Below are 21,277 nucleotides of genomic sequence, written 5' to 3'. Positions count from 1 at the left end.
TTGGAAAATATTATTCAGCCTATGATTTTTTTTTTACAGAAGAAAATAAATAGTTCTTATTCACTGAATATCCTGCACAACTTTACACAATAATCATACAAAGTGATGTGATTTGCATACATGTGATATTGAAGCTTCACAATGAAAATTTTTTGGTCACTTCTATTTTCTCAGAATGTGAAGAAGCACTTAATGAGCTTTTTGACATTCTAGAAATGGAAGGGGGTAGTCTCCTGGCATTTTTTTTTTTTTTTTTTTTTTTACAAGATGGCCATCAAGATGACTGGCCATAGACAAGAAGTTAAAATACCGGCTTTCTATAAAATTATATTTTCAAAGTGTAAGGAAAAATCATATCTCTAATTTTAAAATACATAACAGATGAGAATGGAGAAAAAGATTATACACTACAAAAGACATTTATATGATGTTGTTTGAGGTTATGTGTTGGTTAGTATAATAACTCATGCAGTAAGAAATGTGATTCATTTTGGGAATTTAAGACCTTTTCCCAAAAATGTCACCAGAAAAGGACAGCCTAGTTAAACAAAACTTTCTTGTGTCTTTACTAACATATTTAGAATGTGATCTCAATTTCAGAAGGTAAAATCATGTGCTTTTAAACTATTATTCTTGATGTATTTTAACATGTTGACATTTAATGTGCTTGAAAGCATTCAAAAACGGTGGACATTTTAGACATGGTCAATCTAATATGTGATTTCACAGATGCAAAGGATCTCAAGAACATATTGGTGGTGTACCAAAACAAGCTTGCAGATACATAGTAGATGGGCATTGTTTGAGAGCTGGCAACTAATTTCTGCAAGTCTAAAAAGTGACTAAGTAAAGCTATTAAGTAACCATAAGTATTCCATGTTCAAAGATTTTAGCGGAGAAGACAATTAGTTTGATATTATCATACTGAAATGACATAAGGAATGAATATGAGTTCTATAAGCAGAATTGCAAGTCAAAGTGAATCTTACTTTTTATTATACTGTGTTTTATCTCTATAAAAAAGAAAAGAAGGGAAAAGACAAAAAGAAACATGTCAATTATTTTATTTAAAAATAGATAATATCTATTTAATTACTATCTTGTTTAGTAAAGACTTTGAAAAAAGTCTTATATTTATGTATCTTAAAAATACCCAATATATTCTGAGTTTTAATATCAAAAGAAGACAAAAACATTAAAATAAATTGCTGTTTATGACAGAAACATAATAAAAATATTTTCATGCTAATAGTCCTACTCTTAACTACCACTAAATATTATTAATTGCCACTGTTAAATAGTAAGGACACAAATTATTTATTTTGTATCAAGAATAATTTTGGTTTTGCAGGGCTATTTCCCACTGGCTCTCTAAAGTTAGTCACCCTAAGTAGTAGCCAAATCACAAGTGATTGCCTATATTTCCTTTTGTGAATCAATTTTACAAAGTCCCTTAGAATTAAAAGAAGCTGGATTTTGTGAATGCAAATGTCCTATCTTTTTGTTGTAATTATTAAACCCAGAGGTTTTATTAAAACAATGTTTTCTTAGCAAACTTCCCAATTTTCTCAGAGAAAATGGCTAACTTCTAAGTTTACTTGCTTTAAGCATAGGCACACTGGTTTAGAATATACTTTTTAAAGGGTTTGGGTGGTAGGGATGGGGGAGAAAATATGAAGTTTAGGGAAAGGACAGCACTGAAATACTAGACTTGAGTAAACTAGATCTTTTTCTTTACCATTTTATCAGGATTCTCACAGTCATTCCCTTTGGCACATAAGAAAGATAAATTTATCATAGTGAGAAAGACTAATTTTAAATTAGAGACACATTGAATTAAGTTAAAAGTAATTGTTCATACATCGACTATAAAAGCCACACAACGGAGAATACACTCAGTTAAAAACTATTCAGTAAATATTGGTAGATTCATTATCAGAACATTTGTGAGGGTCAGCTACTAAATAAAGCAATATGAATGAAATTATGAACACATACACTTGCACATGCACACACAAGTTCTTTTTTCCTTCCTTTATTCCATTTTCATAGCTCTAAGCAACTTCAGGGAAAAATAAAAGGAATCTTCATTAGGCTTTCTTTTTTTCCAGTCTCATGTATAAATTCATTAAATTTTATGCAGAATAGAGGTCTTCCAGATATTAATCCTGAGGATAATTATCCCATAGGCTTAGAGATAATTACTTGAGATAATAGTAAATTTTAAAAAAATTACATCTTAAAAATTCCATGAATTGGTTTTTTCCATCAACCAGTAACCCACTATAGATCCTTGAATAATAATGTTCACCTCATAATGATACACAGAGTAAACCAGCAGTCCCCTTTAATTGTATGTAACAAGGCATTCAAAGTGGTTTAGTGCAGCATTTTTTGTTCAAATGGTTTTAAACTCTTATTTATACAAGTTTTCCAAACTGCCTAACTTAAAACGTTATATAAGTAACTATTCTGGAAACTCTAGCCTAATTTCTCTAGAGTCCGGGAGTTCTCTCGCTTTATCACTTTATTAGACACAATGAAATGAAATAGACCAGGAGAAAAGGAAAAGAATCACTGAACTGTCTCCATGTTAAATAAAGTAAAATGTGATCTGGAACAAACAGAATACACCTCAACTGATTCTCAAAAAGAACAGTACAAGCAATTGAGAATGTGTTTAGACATGAGGTACAAAGGTTTTTGTTTGTTTCTTTTGTTAGGTTGGTTGGTTATACCTTCATAAGCATAGGTAAATCAGGTGAGTAGAACCATTGTTTAATTTTTTTTAAAAAAAGTCTTCAGTTGTACAATGGTAAAATAATCTCACTAATAAGGAATAAACTAAATCGATGGAAAGATATTTAGTATTAACATTAATTTATGATTGTACTGAAATTCAGAAGTTGTGTATTGGGAGGGCTCGCAATGTCTGTGTGACCACATTTTGAAGTATTGGAAAGTCATATGAGTACTAGTTCTCTGAGTAGGTTACCAATTCTCTCTTTCTTCCTGCCCCACCTAGAAATAAGAAGAGAGAATCTATAGAATTTTCTTTTTCTCCCCTCAATAATGTCTCCTGCTCATAGTAACTTCTTTAGAAATGAAACACAAGAGGATCTAGACAATTAGTGGTCCACTGTAGATGAGAAGAGATAATATGAAGCAGAATTCTTCATTTCCTGTTAAGTAACACAAAATGCTCAAAGGAACCTTTGAGTTGAGGCTCACTTTCCAGGAGCCCTGGTGGTAGGAAGACAATTCTCCCATTACACTTATTTGTATTTTGAAAAACCCATTGCTTGCAAGTGAATTAAATTCTAAGTACTCTCTATGACCTGGGAAATGTGAGCATTTTGTATGGGGGAGGGGGAGTGGGTAGGCTAGGAAGGTGAAAGTGGTAGTTGTTACTCTTCTTATAAAATACAAGGGGTGTGTCATTTCTTGGTAACCTGTACAAAAATTTAACCAGTGCTGGAAATTCATAAATTGGTAAGGCCCAATTGTGTGAAGGAAACATTTAATACATTGTTCAATGGAAAATCTAAAAGTAATTCTTGGTTCTAGAAGACTATTGATTTTTTAATAAAGTTAATATTAAAGATATAATCCAAAATTGTAGTTTTGAAACCACTTTTTTTCATAAAATTTTTCATATTTGGTAAGTATTTAAGCTGCAAATTATTTAGTAAATATACCAGTGAAGTGTTCCATATAAATTATAATTTTTTTCAAATTTTTTTTAGTTGTAGTTGGACATGATATCCTTATTTTATTTTTTATGTGGTGCTGAGGATTGAACCCAGCACCCTGAATGCACCAGGTGAGCACTCTACCACTGAGGCACAACCCAGCCCCTAAATTATAATTCTTAATCTCTAACTCTACCTTAATCCTACCATATTATAAATAATAAAATGCAATATGAGCACAAAAATATGAGAGTAGAAGTAAGTAACCTTTAGCATCGTATATTAAATACTTTCTTTTTCACTAATGCAACCCATTTGCTAAACTACTAAAGAAACTCCTTTTTAGATTTTAAAACATAAAAATATCCTTTTAAAAATCAAGTATTTAATATACAATTCTAGGGGCATACAACATAAAACAAACTGTGTATTCTTTTAGCCAAGGAGAACTCTAACCTTAAAGTAATCAACACAGAAAATCTATGGTATAAATCTAAAATTTCCAAACTTTGACTGCTTAAAATAAATACTATATTTTTAAAAATGCACTGGTTTAAATCAATGCCTCTATTTGGACTAGGGAGAAGTCTGGATATGGCATGAGAGGATATACTAAACTTTAAAAAAGAAGAAGAAAAAAAAGTCACCAAACTAAGTAAAATCTTTTAAAGAAAATTAAAATCAATGTCAAGTTGAACTGACAGGAGACAGTAGGCATACTTTTTTTTTTTTTTAATTTCCTAAAGAACTAAAATTTTAGTGTAGGGAAGAGCTAGTAACGCAAACTACAAGACCCTTTCTTAAGTATTTTTACAGTGCTCTACGAAACCACAGTTCAAATGTTAATTCAATTAGTTTGAAACTGGATTTAGTTTAAACCCTTCCAACCTCTAATAATCACTATTCTATATTCTTACCAACTTTTTTTTTAGTTTAATGGATGTTTTAAATACCACAAATACTATAATAGTTTTTATTATAAAGTCACATTACCTAAGTTTTTGTAATATTTACGTTTGTGTCTAAAAGAGAAGACAATAAACTGTTTCCTCACACAAAAGTGAAGAGAACTCAAAAGCACTCAACCAGCTGCTTCCCAACCTTGGGGTTTATGGAGAAATTTTCAAAAGTTACAAATAGATAAAGACAAATCCTTTGGATTCTAGCATAATTGAATATTTAGAGAGAACTACTCACAGCAGTTCGTTTTGTAGTTTCTGATCAAACAAAAAAATACTTATAACATCAACCTTATTAATCTTACAAACATTTAAAAACAAGAATGAAGAAAAAGCAAGACAAGATAACTCTTAGACATTTAAAAGGTCACAAACCATCTACCCTGTTTTTTTTCATAATAGATTCTTTTCACTCACTCAAGACTTCTTATTTTTTACATGTGTAAAGCATTGGAGATGCAAATTAGAATAAAAGACTGTCCTTAAGAAGAGAACTCATGGTATGGAGAAGGTAAATTTGTTGCAGTATATGATTATATAATGTAACTTATAAGAGAAGCATACCAAGTGATTTAAAAGCAAATGAAAAGAAAACTGCCTTTAACTGTTTACTGATTATGTGTCAAGAACATTCCCAAATGTTTAACTTTGAACAATTGTAGAGATTTCTGAAAATATAGACTGGAAAATGATAACATTTAGAAATATTAAGAATAATATTTCCCACATATAAAGCAAGAGGCAGAAAGTATGGTTAATCTATGGAATGTATGAATGGATAAAAGAAAACAAATGAAATAATAGAAGATTATAAGATGATTTTATACTTGACTTTGATAAAAAGCTTCACTGTTTTTCAAATGGAAATTAGCTATAGTTTCATAAATTTTAATATTTTAGACATAATTGAAATGAAGCTTTGATTAGTTTTTCCTTATATCAACAGAAATGTCCATTATCCAAAAAAAATTCAGTTTTTCCTAAGTTCTTTCCTAATTCCAAATTATAAACTGCTATGTAAACATAACCAAGAGATAGAAAAAAATTAAAACAATAATTAATCCTCTTTTATATAGGAAGATTACTCATTATTGATAGAATATGAAAAACCTTCAATGCTTATTTAAGTACCATGAAATGACCAACTGATATTTTATGTAACAGCTTTCACATATCCAATTCTAATAATTAGGTGGTTTATTGAAAAAATATTGCCAATGAAAAACATCATTAAATAGTTCAAATCTAATTTTTGGCAGTTAATTGTCATGCACTTTTTAAAAAAAATCTTCAAAATATACTTGATCTTTGATATGGAATATCCATAATAAATTAAAATACATGCATTTTAAGAAATTAAGCATTCATTCTATATGTGTTTTAATCTGTTTACATTTTAATTTAGTTTGAAGCACATATTTAGGAACAGGTAAACAATGTATTTAATTTAAAACATTTACATTGGTCTACCATATAGTTTGAGAGTTCTAATTCACTGAAAAAAAATGTTAATATTATCTTATTTAGATGTCTGATGCTAAATCAAAGATTTTGAACAAATAATGACAAAACTTTCAAATTTAGAAAATAAAACAAAATCCATAAAAATCTACTCCCCTCCTTGTAGAAAAAAAAATAGAAAACTAAGAACACTTCAGTATTAATACGTAATTCTCATAACAAACTTGAATCAATGGGTGGAAGTATCCCCTTCCTTTTCTTACATTCCTGAACTAACCTAACTAAAATCTCTCAGCATCCCATTCAACAGTATGTCTTAACACATCTCTCCCTTGATAAAATACAAACTCACTAAAGCAAAGGACCTGGTTTGCTTCACTCCCTATTTTTGTGCAGACAGGATAATCTGAAATTTAAAACAGGAGGGCAGGGATATTCTCATCAGGAAGGTGACTGTGCTAAACTTGAAGGAGGCCAGGAAGTTTGCCATGTGAGTATCTGTAGGGGTTGGGAGAAGGGAGACTCCAGGTTTACTCAGAGCACACCTGGTGTGTCCATGCACAGGCTGGGGCTGGGTGATCAAGGGGAACAGTAGTAGGAGAGGAGGTCAAGGGATCTGGGCCAGGGTTTGAGATTTTGCTCCTGCTGAGATAAGAAGTCAAAGGAGACTGATTCAAAGATATAAAATATCAGTCTTGCATCTTAAAGCATTTACACAATGTGATTTTTGAGAATAAGTCAGAGAACTAATGAGATCCAACTCACATTTTTAAAAGTATCTCTTTGGCAACCATTCCGAGAATAGACTTAAGAGGGAGATGGAGGGAAGCAGAGAACCCATTAAGAGGCTAAAGCAACAAAGTAAAGGGGAGATGATAGGGTCTGGAAAGTAGCTGACAGAGATGAAGATGCTGAGAAGAGGTCAGATTCTGGATCTGACAGTATATGCAAATGGGACTGAGTGTGCAATATTAGTGAGAAGAGACGAATCAAAGGTACTCTATGGTACAGGACTGGAGCACTGGAAGGACAAAGCAGCCATTCACTAAGATGAAGAAGACTCCAATGGGAAAATACCAAGGTGTGGTCCTAAAGTGCTAAAACTTATTACAGACGTCTAAGTACAGCTGGTCCCCAGTGTACCATGGTGCAGCTTACAACAGTTTTATGATGATGGAGCAAAAGCAAGATATAATTGGTAGAAACTGTACTGCAAATTTTGAATCATATGTAGCAACCTGTGGTATGATATCAACTCTCTATGCCAGGGATTGCATGGAGCTGCAGCTTTCAGTCATGTGATCATGAGAGTAAAAAACCAATATCGTACCAATTTATTGTATTACCAGTGTCTTTTGGATATTGTGCTTTGCTTTCTTCTGTCATCATATCTACAAAACACCCATCTCTGTCTCCTGAATACATACATCCAATCTGCTTTTCACTTTCACAATAGTATTCAATAAATTGCATAAGATAGTTGATATTTTATTACAAAATGGGCTTTGTGTTGTGCAATTTTGCCCAGATATAGGATAACATAAATATTCTGATCATATCTGAGGTAGGCAAGGAGGAGTTATGCTGATGGGTTGGTTAGGTGCACTAAATGCACTTTTGACTTATGATATATTAATTTATGATGGCTTTATTGGTATATAATTACAACCTAAGTCTAGAACACCTGTAGTCATATCCAATTATAGTTAAATCTGTGAGTCTAGAGTTAAGAAATGGAGATAGAAATCTGTGAACCATAAAAGTATATTTAGAGCCATACGACTAAAGAAGATCACCTAGGGAGAAAAAAGAGATATTTAGAATTATACCTTAGGCTAGAGAGACACAAGATGTCATGGAACAGGAGACCAGCAAAGGAAACTATGGAAGACTCATTAACAAGGAAGGAAAGAAACAAGAAAAAGTAGTGTACCAAGACAAGGGAAGAAAGTGCTGCAAAAATGTGGCCCACTCACATTCTCCACACATTGCCTTACTCAGTCTATCCCACTCATCCTTCAGAACAGGACACTTTTGTGATAAACCCTTTCTAAGCACTCCTGCCTCAGAAAGATCATCCTCTATTACATCCCTAAATCACAGCGTAGGCCTCAATAATTATCAAAATTATGTCTGCAGCTGCATCTTCGTTTCTCTGCTCTTCTTCCCAGCCCTACTCCTGCTCAAAAATGTGAGTCCTTGAGGGCCAGAAGTTTCCAACAGAATTGCTGGAATCTAATAATATATCACACAAACAGGAAGGAGGAAGTTAGATTTATTGAGATCCTGCTGCATATTAGGCAATAAGTCAATATTCTTTATGATGGTTATCTTAGTGCTCAAAAATGTGGCTAAAAGAATGAAGGAAGGGCTGATTGAAGAGTAGCAATAGCACACATGATAGATAGATGGATAAGGGCAATTCAGACACAGGTAAAGCCCTGTAGGAAGATGAATGCAATAGGGCACCACAGTTTCATGTCAATCATTGTCAAAATTATTCAGCTACTTCTTTCTAAATTCATCAAGCAAAATTCTCCAATATCATTTTGTTTCCTTTACAGATTCTCCTGTGGATTTAGAAAGTGACAACTAGTAGATATAAGTATCTGTTCCAACTGGCTGCTGTATTTCTCATTATGTGTGAATAAATTAAATGTCTATTGTAGACATTAGTCTAATGTAAATTTGGTTGGTGTGTTTCATTTTAGATTTCTAGTGATGATCAGTCTCCTTATTTCCTGTTTTCTGTTTTTGATCATTAAAGTGAAAAAACTAAGTTATGGGGACAACAAAATGGGACTGACTCAGGCAATCAAAAGAGATTGTGATATAAGAAATTTAAGACTCATTTTATACTGTGCGATTGACCGATATAGGAAAATATTGATTTCCATTTGTTTTATGTCTTGTTGACACACAATAGTGGTCAAGGTCATGATTCTTCTATAATGGGTTGGGGGAGCAGTTAATATGCAATGAGCTTTACCAAAAAAAAGAAAAAAGGTATTAGTTGCCTCAAATTTGATCCATTTTTTTTTCTGAGTTTATTCTGTAAGTTGAAATATAGAATTCTAGAACCAGATGAACACATTCCAAATTTAAGTCCATCATTTGTCAGTATAGTCAATCTTGCTAAACTAGATCAATTTGTGATGTTTTGACAAAAGGAGGTTTATACCCCTTTGAAGAATATCATTTGAACTCTGCTGACACAGCTGAGATCATTTTGCTTTTATGTTGCTAACTGGATGTGTATGTGGTTTCCCTCTGGGGTGCCCACACCCTCTCTTTCTAAATTCTAGACAACAACAAAAAAAAATTTTTGGATGAACTGATTTGTGTCAGTGACATAAGGTAAATAACAACTTTGTCACAGTTTTCAATTTTTAAAGTATGTTGAACATTAATATTTCCTCTCTTTTCATTGATATCAGGGTGATGGGAATTCACAAGTATGTAGCTTCTTGTTGCTAGCTCATCTATCACACTCTATAAATCAAGGATTATATAGATTTTGTATTTTTATGTCCTACCTATCTTTTAAATATAAATCCTCTTCATGGCTACCATGACAACCTTAGTTTAGGACTTCCTTTACCAAGACTAGTGAAATAACTGTCACAACAGAGGCAATCTAATAGTTTTCACATCCATCATCCACAGAGTATTGGGTATAATCTATGGAAAGTACAAAGTAAGTCAGTGCTATTTTTGTTTAGAAATCTACTAATTGTTCCCTCCCTCCCTCTCTGTCTTCCTCCCTCCTTTCCTTCCTTCCTTCCTTCCTTCCTTCCTTCCTTCCTTCCTTCCTTCCTTATTTTTTGCCTTTGTGACAACAAAGATTGAACCCCATGGTGCACTGCCACTGAGCACATCACCAATCATTTTTATTTTGAAACAGTCTCATTAAATTATGGAGGTTGGCCTCAAATTTGCATTTCTCCTGCCTCAGCCTCTTACTGTTTGCCAGCTCTGTGCCACCACATCTAGCTAAATATTGTTTCTTAATTGCCTATAAAGTAACAGCAAAGACTCACACCACCAGTACACTCTGAGACCCTGGAAAGACAGCCCTTGCTGGGGCATCATACTTTTGAGGAGGCAGGGAGAACCATTGAGTGGGAGCCAGAGGCTTGCCATACATGGCCATGCTCAGAAGCAGAACTTGGGAGATTCTGAGAATTCTAAATTCAGATTGTGTCTTCAGTCAATATAAAGTTATGTTGTGTTAGGTCAGGATATATTTCGTCTTTTAGAGCTTTATTTATTACTTATAATGTTTAGACATACCATACATGTGATATGTGAGCATCAATTCAGACTCCTACTCTGAATTTACAGATGTCGGGCCCATTTGGGTTTCTATTTGAGGCCTTTCATGCCATAGTCCTGCCCAACTCTTCAGTTCATCACCAACTGCTAGCCATCCACACTGTACCTATGGTACATTAACCCTAAAGTCTTTGTACCATGCTCTCCACACCATGACATGTAACATCTTCAGTTTCCATTCATACTGTTGTCTCTGATTGAAATAGCCTTCACAACTTTTCTGGCTAATTCATTAATCTCTTATTACACATTTTGTAAATCATCACCCACAATCTAAAAAAAATTCCTGACTTTACATACTCAATTTCCTCACAGTAGATTGTACAAACTTCATTCTTATGGTTACCTTATTATGATGTAGCTATTTGCTTATGTCTCATAACAAAACAAAACAAAAACAACCCTGTCAACCTCTTGAAGGCAACATTTATCTTGTTTTCCAAATTATTATACTCTAAGAAATACATTCTAAACAAATACATGCTAACCCGACAAGTATGATTAAAAATGCATGTTATTTCATATTTCATTCAATCTATATTGACAAATGCCTTGAAAATATCATTTACTACAGTTGAACAGCTAAGTAACCTTAACTTATATAATGAAAATTTTGTTAATTGCATAAAAGACTGTCATCTTTGCCAAAGCCAATCCAAGGTTTTAAGAAGTCATTTTCCTTCTATAATGCAATGTATATCAAATAATTAGGACAATGATAGTATACTGTAAGATGCTATAAAAATTGAAGCTTTAAATTTTGCATAAAATTCTCATGCTTTATTTTACCCTACCCCCCAAAAAATATCAATGGCAGTTCTAATGGCCACCTTTTATAATTTACATAAGACTAATAATTTTAAAAAATCATAACTGATATATTTTAAACTGTATTTAATTCATTAAAATTTTTTTTAGAAAATAAAGTAAGCTACATTTTCAGATTTTAAGTGTAATTGTTTAGTCTATGATTCTTTAAATGTTTCAGAAAAAAAAAAGTATGCTTCTCAATGGCCATCTTATTTGAAACCCTAGAAAATCATCCATTTATTATGTCACACAATTTATATAATCTAGCTTTTTTTCAGCTCTAATTATTGGTTGCACTTATACTGGGATCCAAGTCAACCCTAGTTCCTAAACTATTCTAATGACGGAAGCAAGGTATTAGCATTCTCGATTACTCTTGAAGTATCTTGCTTAGAACAAAAACAGAAGTTTCCAACAATGTAAATTTCCGTAAGCTGAATGTTTCAAAAGTAATTTTACCTACCACTGAGTCATTGAACTGTTTTGTGCTTTTTGTACTACATCTCTTCCCTTTACAGTTCTCCTGTTTGGTTTGATACCCTCAAACCCTTTTAGCCATTCTTTTCCTTACAAGCTTACAGTCTCCATCTCTGATCGGTCTCCATATATGAAAACCACTCATATGAGGAAGAAATTGATATAGCCCTTAACCACGTGTCTGACTGTGGAAACTACCTTGTCATCTAGATTTTTCCTAAGGTTAGCATCATCTTGAATAAGCATAACCCATTTCACTGTTAGAATTTGTCAATCCTTCTGTATTACCATGCTCTGTATATATTATGCTCATTAGTTGCTTTCCCAGGAGGCACTTTAACAGAACTAAATCCTATGCATAGCCTTTTACTCTACAACCTATCCAATCCCAGCTTCCTAAAACAACTCTGTTAATCTCTGGACCTCGGGTCTTATCTTGACCTGTTTGTGAACCTATGCTTCTTTGTTTTATTACACAAAATGAAAATCAGGAGACTAGAGAACATTTATTAAGCACATTTCAATTTTATGAATTATATTAGTAATAGGAAAAGAGAACCAGTTCTTTGAAACATCTAATAGGATATGACCTGAATGCCAGAGTTTCTGGATAAATTGAGAATGTAGCTCAGTAAGCAGAGTGTTTGCCTAGCATGTGGGAGCCCTGGGTTCAATTCTCACAATTGAATTTAAAAAAATTAAAAAGAAAAAGAGTTTATGGACAGAATTACGATAAAAGTGGAGAGATACTGAAGTGAGACTGGCTCATATACTTAGGATTTTTTTATAGTTAGAAAACTTATTGCATGCTAAAGGATTTGTGTTGCAAGACATATATCTTACCTTAACTTCCACATGTGCCATAAGTACTGCAAAATTGGTTAGGTGGTTACAAGAGCAAGTAGTATGTGTCTTGTTTGTTGTCAGAAGCCGACAGCCTTGAGTTGACCAATAACCTGTCATTGTGCGCTTGGAGTAGCTCCAAAATGAACAGTTAGGGTTGAAATTTTCCTCCGACTGCTATGGCAAAAAAAAAAAAAAAGTCAAAAAAGTTAATAACTACTTGATGATCATATAAATTAGGTAAGCATTTTATTCATATATTACACAGTCTCATACTCCGTTCCAATTCTTGTAGTGATATCAACCAATGTTTTCATATGAAGTGGGACTCATCAGTTCTAAGAAAAATTGAATGTCTGTGATTTATTCTATCTTATTAGAGGTTAAATGTTCTTTAAATGATTATTATTAATAATATTAATATCAATATTTCTGAATCATATCAATTAATGTCAATTTCATAGTAAAGAAGTAAATTGCTAGGAACAATAAACTTCTAAAAGGATGCTCTTTAGAAATATTTGTTGAATTTACAACTTTTTTTTTACAATTTTTTTTATATACGCAAAACTATCTTCACACAAAGACATAATTACTTACAACATCATATGGCTCTACGGTTTCTTTTAATGTATGGCTAGCTCATTTTAAAAAAATCTTATGTTGTACATTTAAGGTATACAATATGATGTTATTGAATTCATATAATAGTAAAAAGATTACTATTGTAGAGAAGACAAAACATATCCATCATCTTACACAAACATTATTTTCTGTTTTTCTCGAAAGAGTAGCTATGATCTACTTATTCTCCTCCAACAAAAAAACAGCACTACCATATCTTGCTGATAATGAATTGTATTATGTTATATAATAGAAAGATATTAATAGAAAATGAATTTAATATTCAAGTTATATTGAACATGGAAAATGTGGATAATTAATCTTAACGTTCTTACCTTGATATGTTTAACAGTAAACACCACAGGATCAGCCAAATAAACCTTATTACTGAACTCTTTGTTTATTGCTGCTGTAATAACAGGTGAATTGACAATAACGGAATGATTTGTAGACATAGCTTCTGTGCCCAACTTCATACTGGCATTCTCCGTGGACAAATAAGGACCCAAGTTGTTATAAAGGACAAAGGCCACTCTGATCTCTCCTGAAGTAAATGGAAATGTGTACATGTTGGGAAAAAAACACTGATGAGTTTGTACATTGTAGTTAAATTAATTCTAATTAGACACCAATCAAATCTTTACAAACAATTTAAAAAATCAAGCATTTATTTGCTTGGCACCAAAATTTCAAATCATTCACGAGAAAAGGAAAGTCAAATTCTACACAAATAACTACATATCAGTATTTTTAAAAAATGAACTCAATTCTATTTTACTCCATATTCAAAACTGAATTTTAGATGGATTATAGACCTAAGCATAAAAGCATGACCATAAAGCCTCTAAAACAAAATATAGGATGATACATTTTAACTTTGAGAAAGGGAAAATGACTTAGATTAGATTAAAAATGACAAAAATCACAAAATGGTAAACAGAACTGTATCAAATTTTAAAATTTGAATCTATCAAAACATATCAAGAAAATGAAAAGCAAAGCACAAATGAAGGAAAAAGATAGGACTCATGTAAATATAAAGCATTTCTGCTAGTCAACAATTAAATAATAAAGAACATTTTAAAATGGAAAAAAGTCATAAATAAATTCTTAAAAATAAGTGAAAGACCAGGATACATATGAAAAATGATCTGTGTCATTGGTAATTAGGGAAATAGAAATTAAAATTTTGAGGTAGCATTTCTTTCCAACTAGAATTTTTAATAGAGATTCACCACAATAATGTTAGTAAGGATGTGGAGCAATTGGAAATCTTGTACATTGCTGCTGGGTGTGTTAAAATGTTTGATTACAAAGAAAAATGGCAATTTCTTTTAAAGGTCAACATATATATTCTCTTCCTAGTAAGTGAAAGCATATATTCATAAAGAAGAAAATTTGTATAAGGAAACTTTAATACAGAATTCTTATTCATAAAAGCCCCATATGATAATAGAATCTACTATGCATCAATAATGAACGCGGTAGCACATTGCCTGTAATCCTAGCAGCTTGGGAGGCAGAGGCAAAGGATCTTGGGTTCAAAGCCAGTCTCAGCAAAAAGCAAGGCGCTAAGCAATTCAGTGAGACCCTGCCTCTAAATAAAATACACAACCGGGCTGGGGATGTGGCTCAGTGGTTGAGTGCTCCTGAGTTCAATCCCCAGTACTACCCCCGACAAAAAGAACAAACTATAGGACATAATGACAAAAATGTCAAAAATATCTTATTGAGTTACAGAATCCAGAGAGAAAAAAGTACATATGTATAAAATATGTGATTATATGAAATCTAAGAATAGGACAATTGTGTCTGTAAAATAATAATGAGAAGAAAGGTTCATTAGGTAGGCACAGAAAATAAAAAGAGTGGTAAGAAACACCAGGGAATATTTTGGGTAATAGAAAGAAATTTATTTTTTATTTTATGTGACTTTACAGAGTTATATACGATGGTCAAATTCCTTAAGCTAAACACTAAAAGTTTGTGTATTTTATTACATGCTAATTTGCTATCTACATCTCAATTGCAATTTTTTTTAAGGATACCAAAACTTTACCTATACTTTTAGGTATCATTTCCTTGGGTGGGGAAAAGGGGCAGGGACTCAAGTCCTGTGTGTTACTTAATCCAGTATACAGGCATATCAGTTCACCAAGAGACAGGCACTGTCCAACCACTGTGGCTACAGAGATGAGGAAATCACAGTCCCCATTTCTGAATCTTCCAGTTAAGTAGAGAAAGAGAGAATTCAGTTGAATGGAATGACAGACCAAAAAAAAAAAAAAAAAAAAAAACCTCTATAATATAAAGAGGGGTGGCTGTCTAACATCCAATCTGTACTCCCATGTTTGAGAAATGTGTTATGCTTAGGGATTTATAGATGCAAAATTTACATATATTTGCCTTCCTGTCTTGCCTTGCAAAGAGGTTGTTCTGGGCACCTCTCAGCTAGCTGCATCTAAACAGATGCTGTATTCTCATTCTGTAGATGAAGAGCTAGTGATACAAAAAGCAGGAGGAAGAGCAGAAATAGCAGCAACAGCAGCAGCAGCAGTTCTGTTACTGTTCCCCAAATGTGGCAGCAGAGACATCTCATAGTAGATTCTGTGCTGTGGTACAGGCTGTTGTCAGCCTGTTTTCTGAGACATATATCATGGGACTCTTTTTCCTTTCAATAACCCAGCAAAGAGATTATAATGAGAGCTACACAAGGAAGGAGATCTTATTTAATCTTTATATGTCAACATAGTACTATATAAATACTAGTAATTCACTAAGAATTTGCTGTCTCTTACAACAGAATAATTTTAGCTCTTTCCCTTTAGATTTTATAAGTGCCGATTTTTGAAAGGCAAAAGCTTAATATTATAAATTTTTATTTTAATTGTCTTATGATCAATTGATAATTCATCCCAATTTTCACTTATGGTTTGATGTCCAGTTACCATCGCATCTAATTATGACTACTGCGACATATTTCAGTCCTCATTTGCTTTGTGTCTGAAGGTTCACACATTTACTCAATGTGTCCTTGGTGAGCACACTGAAGTGCCAGGCATGGTTTAAAGTAGTAGGATTATATCAGTAATAAGAATAAATGAAGTCCCTGTTCTCATGGAGTTTACTGCCTAGAGGGAGAGTCAGACATTAAGCAGGCAGTAAAAAAATAATATTAATACTAACATCATTTCTTATAATGGCAAAAGAACAAATGCTATGGAGAAGCATTGGCATAAACATGGCTAATGGGAAAAGAGTGATTGAGAAAGAGTGATCTACCTTAGAGGACATGAGGAGGATTTTCCCTAAAGAGGTAAGATTTTTTTAAGAAGTGAATGATGGAGAGGCTGCTATCACACAAAAAATTACATTTTAAGAAGAAAGAAAAGAACCCGCACAAAAACCTGATGTAGGATCCTGAGCAGTATGTGTGAGAAACAGAAATAAGACTGGGTTTACTTGGATCACAGAGGGTATGCTAAGATAGGCATGAACTGGGACAAATGAGGTAGGGAAGAAGTGGACCAAGAAGCTTGTGGTGGGTCCAGTAAAGTCATGTGATTTCATTCTAAGTGTTACCCAAGACGAACTGGTCAGATTTCTGTTTCTGGAAGGACCCCTTCTCAACAGAAAATGATTATTGAGGACAGGAGCAAAAGCAGAGAAAACAGTTACAGGATAACTCAGGAATTACTCAGGAATTAAACTTGATTGTATACAATCTTATTGTCGCTTCAAAAAATCTCTTTAGTCCAATGAGCAACATAATAGTAATATATTAGTTCGGTCTTCTAAGACTTCTAGCACTAATAAAGCATTTGATTCTGATGACAACAAATATAATTTTTCTTGATAATGTTTAACATGATCTATTTTTTAAAAACCATTCACCCGCAATATGTTGCTATGGCCTGAAGTCACCCTTCTCCCCACCCCCTGTTATATCACAGGTTAAAAGATCTCCCTGTCTTAGCAAAAACATGATTTTAAAATTTTAAGATTGGTAAAAATTGGGATGTACTTTCTCTATAAAATTACTTATTTATTGAATTTTAGTTTTTTTTCACTGAATTCAATCTAGCAGTAAGCTAGGCTGACCTATATATACCAGTTCCATTGCTCCTAAGTATCTCTTTACATTTAAATTTTCTGATGCTTTGCAAAGAAAAAGTACAGAAATTCTCAAAAAGATATTGAATGAAAAAAAATATATGTACTTTAAAAATTACAAGTAAAATTAAATGGAAAATATTACAAAGATAAATCTGTGGAAGAATAATCAGATCATCTGGGTTTGGGGGTTCATAATTTTCCTCATATCCAAGTTTCTCACAACTGAAAAGCAATGGAAGAATTTCCAAATCTGACAATAGAATTCTGCAGAATAAATAGTATTGTCATATTGATGGTACAGTAGATAAGAAGGAGAAGAAAAGCAGGAGAATGAAAAAGATATAAGGAGAGAGAGAGAGAGATGTCTCAGTTAGTGGATCTTATATTCCAAGCCAAGAAGCAATGAATTGATGCAAGTTCAATACTATTAAGCATAAAAAAAAAAAAAAAAAACCTCTAATTTACCATTGCGGCCATTCTGCTTTAAAGTATTTGCAGAAAGCTGGATAGTGCTTCCATGGGCCATATTTTCTGGAAATTTTAGGTCTTCTAAGTTTCCTTCTGTGCTCAGCCTTGCAACTTCTAGTTCTATTAATAACAAAGAGATATCCAACACATACATTGAGAAACATGACAAAGTTACAAGAATATTTCTATAATCAGAACACTGAGTTCTTGTTCTATTTTTCATGTTAAAGAAGTTCAATCTTTAAGAAAATATATTATCAGTGATTTCATTTTTTTCAACATAAAGCAAATAAAAACTTGAAAAATCATGTAAATACTACAAATGTATCCATAATATATTAGTCTAAATTTTAAAATTCAAACCTAAATCTTATTACTTTGTCATTGGCCTTTGATTAATTTTCAAAATACTATCTTTGTTTTATGAATTAAATAAAAATCCTCATATTGGAACTGTCATGTCAAATCATTATTGATCTCTCTTTAAAATTAATAAATATAAAACAGATTTATTAAATGTCCTGATATAAAATCATCAGTTATGTTTTAAACCACAATAAAAACAGATGTATACTCTTTATAAGCCAGATAATATAATTATCAGTTTATCATCTTTAATCACATGACTTTTTAGAGCATCTAATTCACATGTAGAAATGACCTATACTTGTGCATTAGGAGAAAAAATACTAAATATTACAAAGCATGCATAGATAAATACATATGTAAAAATTCTGAAAATGAACAGACCTCACTGTAAGCCATCCTAGAATGATATATCCCATATATCCCATATCAGAATGTCCTAAGAGTTTAACATACAGGACTTTCAACCTGATTAACCTGAAAGGTTGACACTCTTTTCATCTGAGTGAAAGAACAACTTATCTCTATTGAAATAAAGTGTCATTTATATCTGGGGTGCCTGGTATAATTTTTTCTCTTCCCTTTCCTGTTATACAAGGGTCTCTGGACATTCTGTATAACAAAGGCCACTTACGAATATTGTCTGTGTTCTCCCTGACAATGTCAGTCTTCAAAAGGTTATCAGCCAGCACAAAGGCACTCTCCTCCACGGTGTCAAGCAGCATGGTGGCTGCACGTAGTTGATCACTTGTAGTCAGGTCTCTCCAAGCATTCAAAGCTTGTGGCTGAAGGAGGTTGTTAACTGTCTCGACCATTGCCTATGAGAGGAGGGACAGAATGACAGAGGTCTCTAGTGAACCCACATAGCTGTCAGAAATCCAGGTGAACATGCTGCCCAGCAAGCAAGGATCAGCGGTGCGAATGAGCTCACTATTGTCCCAGCCTCCCCTGTGACATGCTGCAGCAGAAGCATTCATTATTTTTTTTTTTCTGTAAAACCCTCTCTGAGACTTTGCAAGACAAGAGAAAAACCTGTTTCTTGCTTTGAAGGACAACAAATAGAGTCATACTTGCTCCACAAAATCAACATCACAGGTTTCAATAACACTGTGATCACATAATTAAATGATCTGGCTGGGGGAACTGTTTACAAGTAATTCAAACAGATAGGTTTTTTTTTCCCCTAAAGATCACCGTAAAAGTGGAGACTGACCACAACCAAGATGGAAAGGATGACTATAGACATGACAGTATAGGAATTCCTTCCTAGAGGTTAAAGACTCACAGAACAAACACCTTTCTTTTCTTCTTTCTTTCTTTCTTTCTTTCTTTCTTTCTTTCTTTCTTTCTTTCTTTCTTTCTTTCTTTCTTTCTTTCTTTCTTTCTTTTTTATTAGTCAGCTAGTAAAATGTCAGAATGGAGTAAATATCAAAACATACATAATACCAGGGTTATGGATGTATGGAGAGAAATCTTCTTCAGGCTGTTTACTATTAGGGAGGGGAATAAACAGTCTGATTTCACTATACCAATGGATCTCAAGTGTTTTTTGTTTTTTGTTCTAATCAGCAGTGGGTTCATCCATATGGAAAGAGAAGCACCACATTTCTCCTTGCTTCATCCCAAAGAATCATCTCTATAGTTAAAACTTACATATCTCCTGTGGTTTGCTTTATGCTGTAGGTTAAAAAGAAAACACAGTTCTCCCAATAAGGTCTTGAATCTCATTCAAACCCAGAGATTTGCAAAATAGAAAAATATAACACCTGCAGTTTGAAAGTGATCATCTCTGAACCTATTCACTATAAAATATGCCTCTAATCCAGAAATAAAGTTAAATAAACAGCCAACACAGACATAGTTTCTAGGCTGCATGTAAGTGTTTTAAAACGGGACTCACGTTATTGACACCTTGGCAGAGGGATTGGGCGAGATGGAGACATATCCTTTACACTGCAGAGTTTTCCTCTGGCTGCTGTTTTCATAGTAACCAAGTAACAACTGTTAAAAATTCAGCTTCATAATGAAACACCTAGGCTGCCAATTAACACCCGCTTTAAAAACTAATTTGCCTTTTGATAAAAGTTGTTTTTCTTGATATTTTCCCAGCTACTCCAAGTTCTGGCCCAAAATCAACATTATTGGACTTTTGAGTCAAAGAGTCTGAATCACAACTTGAAGACTTTGCATCACACTAACAAACCAAAAACATCCGCCATTTATTCAAAGACTGAACACTTTCACATAGTGTGCTTAGCTCTGTCATTTGTTCTGGGTTTAAAGCATGACCTAGTAATCAAACAAAAGTATTTCTGAATCAAAGCAAAACTATCTGCTTTCCAGGAAGTTCTCGTAGGGGTAGGGCCAAACAGGCTATGTCAAAAAAGAGATGCCAGATAGAAAAATCTCTCTACACACACACACACACACACACACACACACACACACACACACACACACACACACACAATTTAGATGCTTTCTAAAGCCATCACCCTCTTGAGTGCAAAGAAGTATTTTCTTATGTCATCAAATGATTCTCTGAATTCATTAGCAATGCTCTGAACCCCCCCCCCCCCGCCCCGGGGCTCCATGCAACAAGAATTATCTCTCTTTTTTTTTTAAAATGGAAAGCTATTTTAGCTGCTAATAATCTTTTTTTTAAAAAACTGAGGATTGAACTCAGGGGCACTCGACAACTGAGCCACATCCCCAGCGCTATTTTGTTTTTATTTAGAGACAGGGTCTCACTGAGTTGCTTAGTGCCTTGCTTTTTGCTGAGGGTGGCTTTGAACTCCTGATCCTCTTGCCTCAGCCTCCAGAGTCACTGGGATTACAGGCATGTGCCACTGCGCCCGGCTAATAATCTTTGTGATTATTAAATATTCTTCCATTTATTAATTGAAATTTTAAATCAGGGAATTTCATTGAGGATAAGCATTTCTGTTCTGCCCTTTCTTGTTTTTATTTAGTTTATAAATGGTGAAATGATAAAAGAGGAAAATAAAAAATATGGTCAACTTCAACAGTGTTCTCCAACAATGTTCTAAATAATTTGTTCCAAGATGAAATGATGAAACAAAGAAAGTCTTAATGGACTAGAATGGAGACTGAACCAGAAATCAA

The 21,277-nt window shown here is 33.2% G+C and overlaps 1 protein-coding gene across 28 annotated transcripts in view; it reads right to left on the bottom strand.

The window, feature by feature from the left end:
* Positions 1–21,277, bottom strand: part of Adgrl3 (adhesion G protein-coupled receptor L3) — a 773,708-nt gene that overhangs the window by 119,329 nt on the left and 633,102 nt on the right. For 26 of the 28 annotated variants that reach the window (XM_021730674.3, XM_040292372.2, XM_078021326.1 and 23 more), the window contains 4 exons: positions 18,786–18,969; positions 17,783–17,905; positions 13,537–13,745; positions 12,578–12,754 (listed from right to left, as the gene is read on the bottom strand). In XM_021730674.3, coding sequence (XP_021586349.1) covers positions 12,578–12,754; positions 13,537–13,745; positions 17,783–17,905; positions 18,786–18,969 — 693 coding nt within the window. The remainder of the gene's footprint in view (positions 1–12,577; positions 12,755–13,536; positions 13,746–17,782; positions 17,906–18,785; positions 18,970–21,277) is intronic. The other 2 variants (XM_078021330.1, XM_040292363.2) reach the window with 1 other exon arrangement.

The sequence above is a fragment of the Ictidomys tridecemlineatus genome, chromosome 9, assembly GCF_052094955.1.
Source record: "Ictidomys tridecemlineatus isolate mIctTri1 chromosome 9, mIctTri1.hap1, whole genome shotgun sequence".
Lineage (NCBI taxonomy): Eukaryota > Metazoa > Chordata > Mammalia > Rodentia > Sciuridae > Ictidomys > Ictidomys tridecemlineatus.
This window is presented reverse-complemented; position numbering and strand designations above follow the sequence as displayed.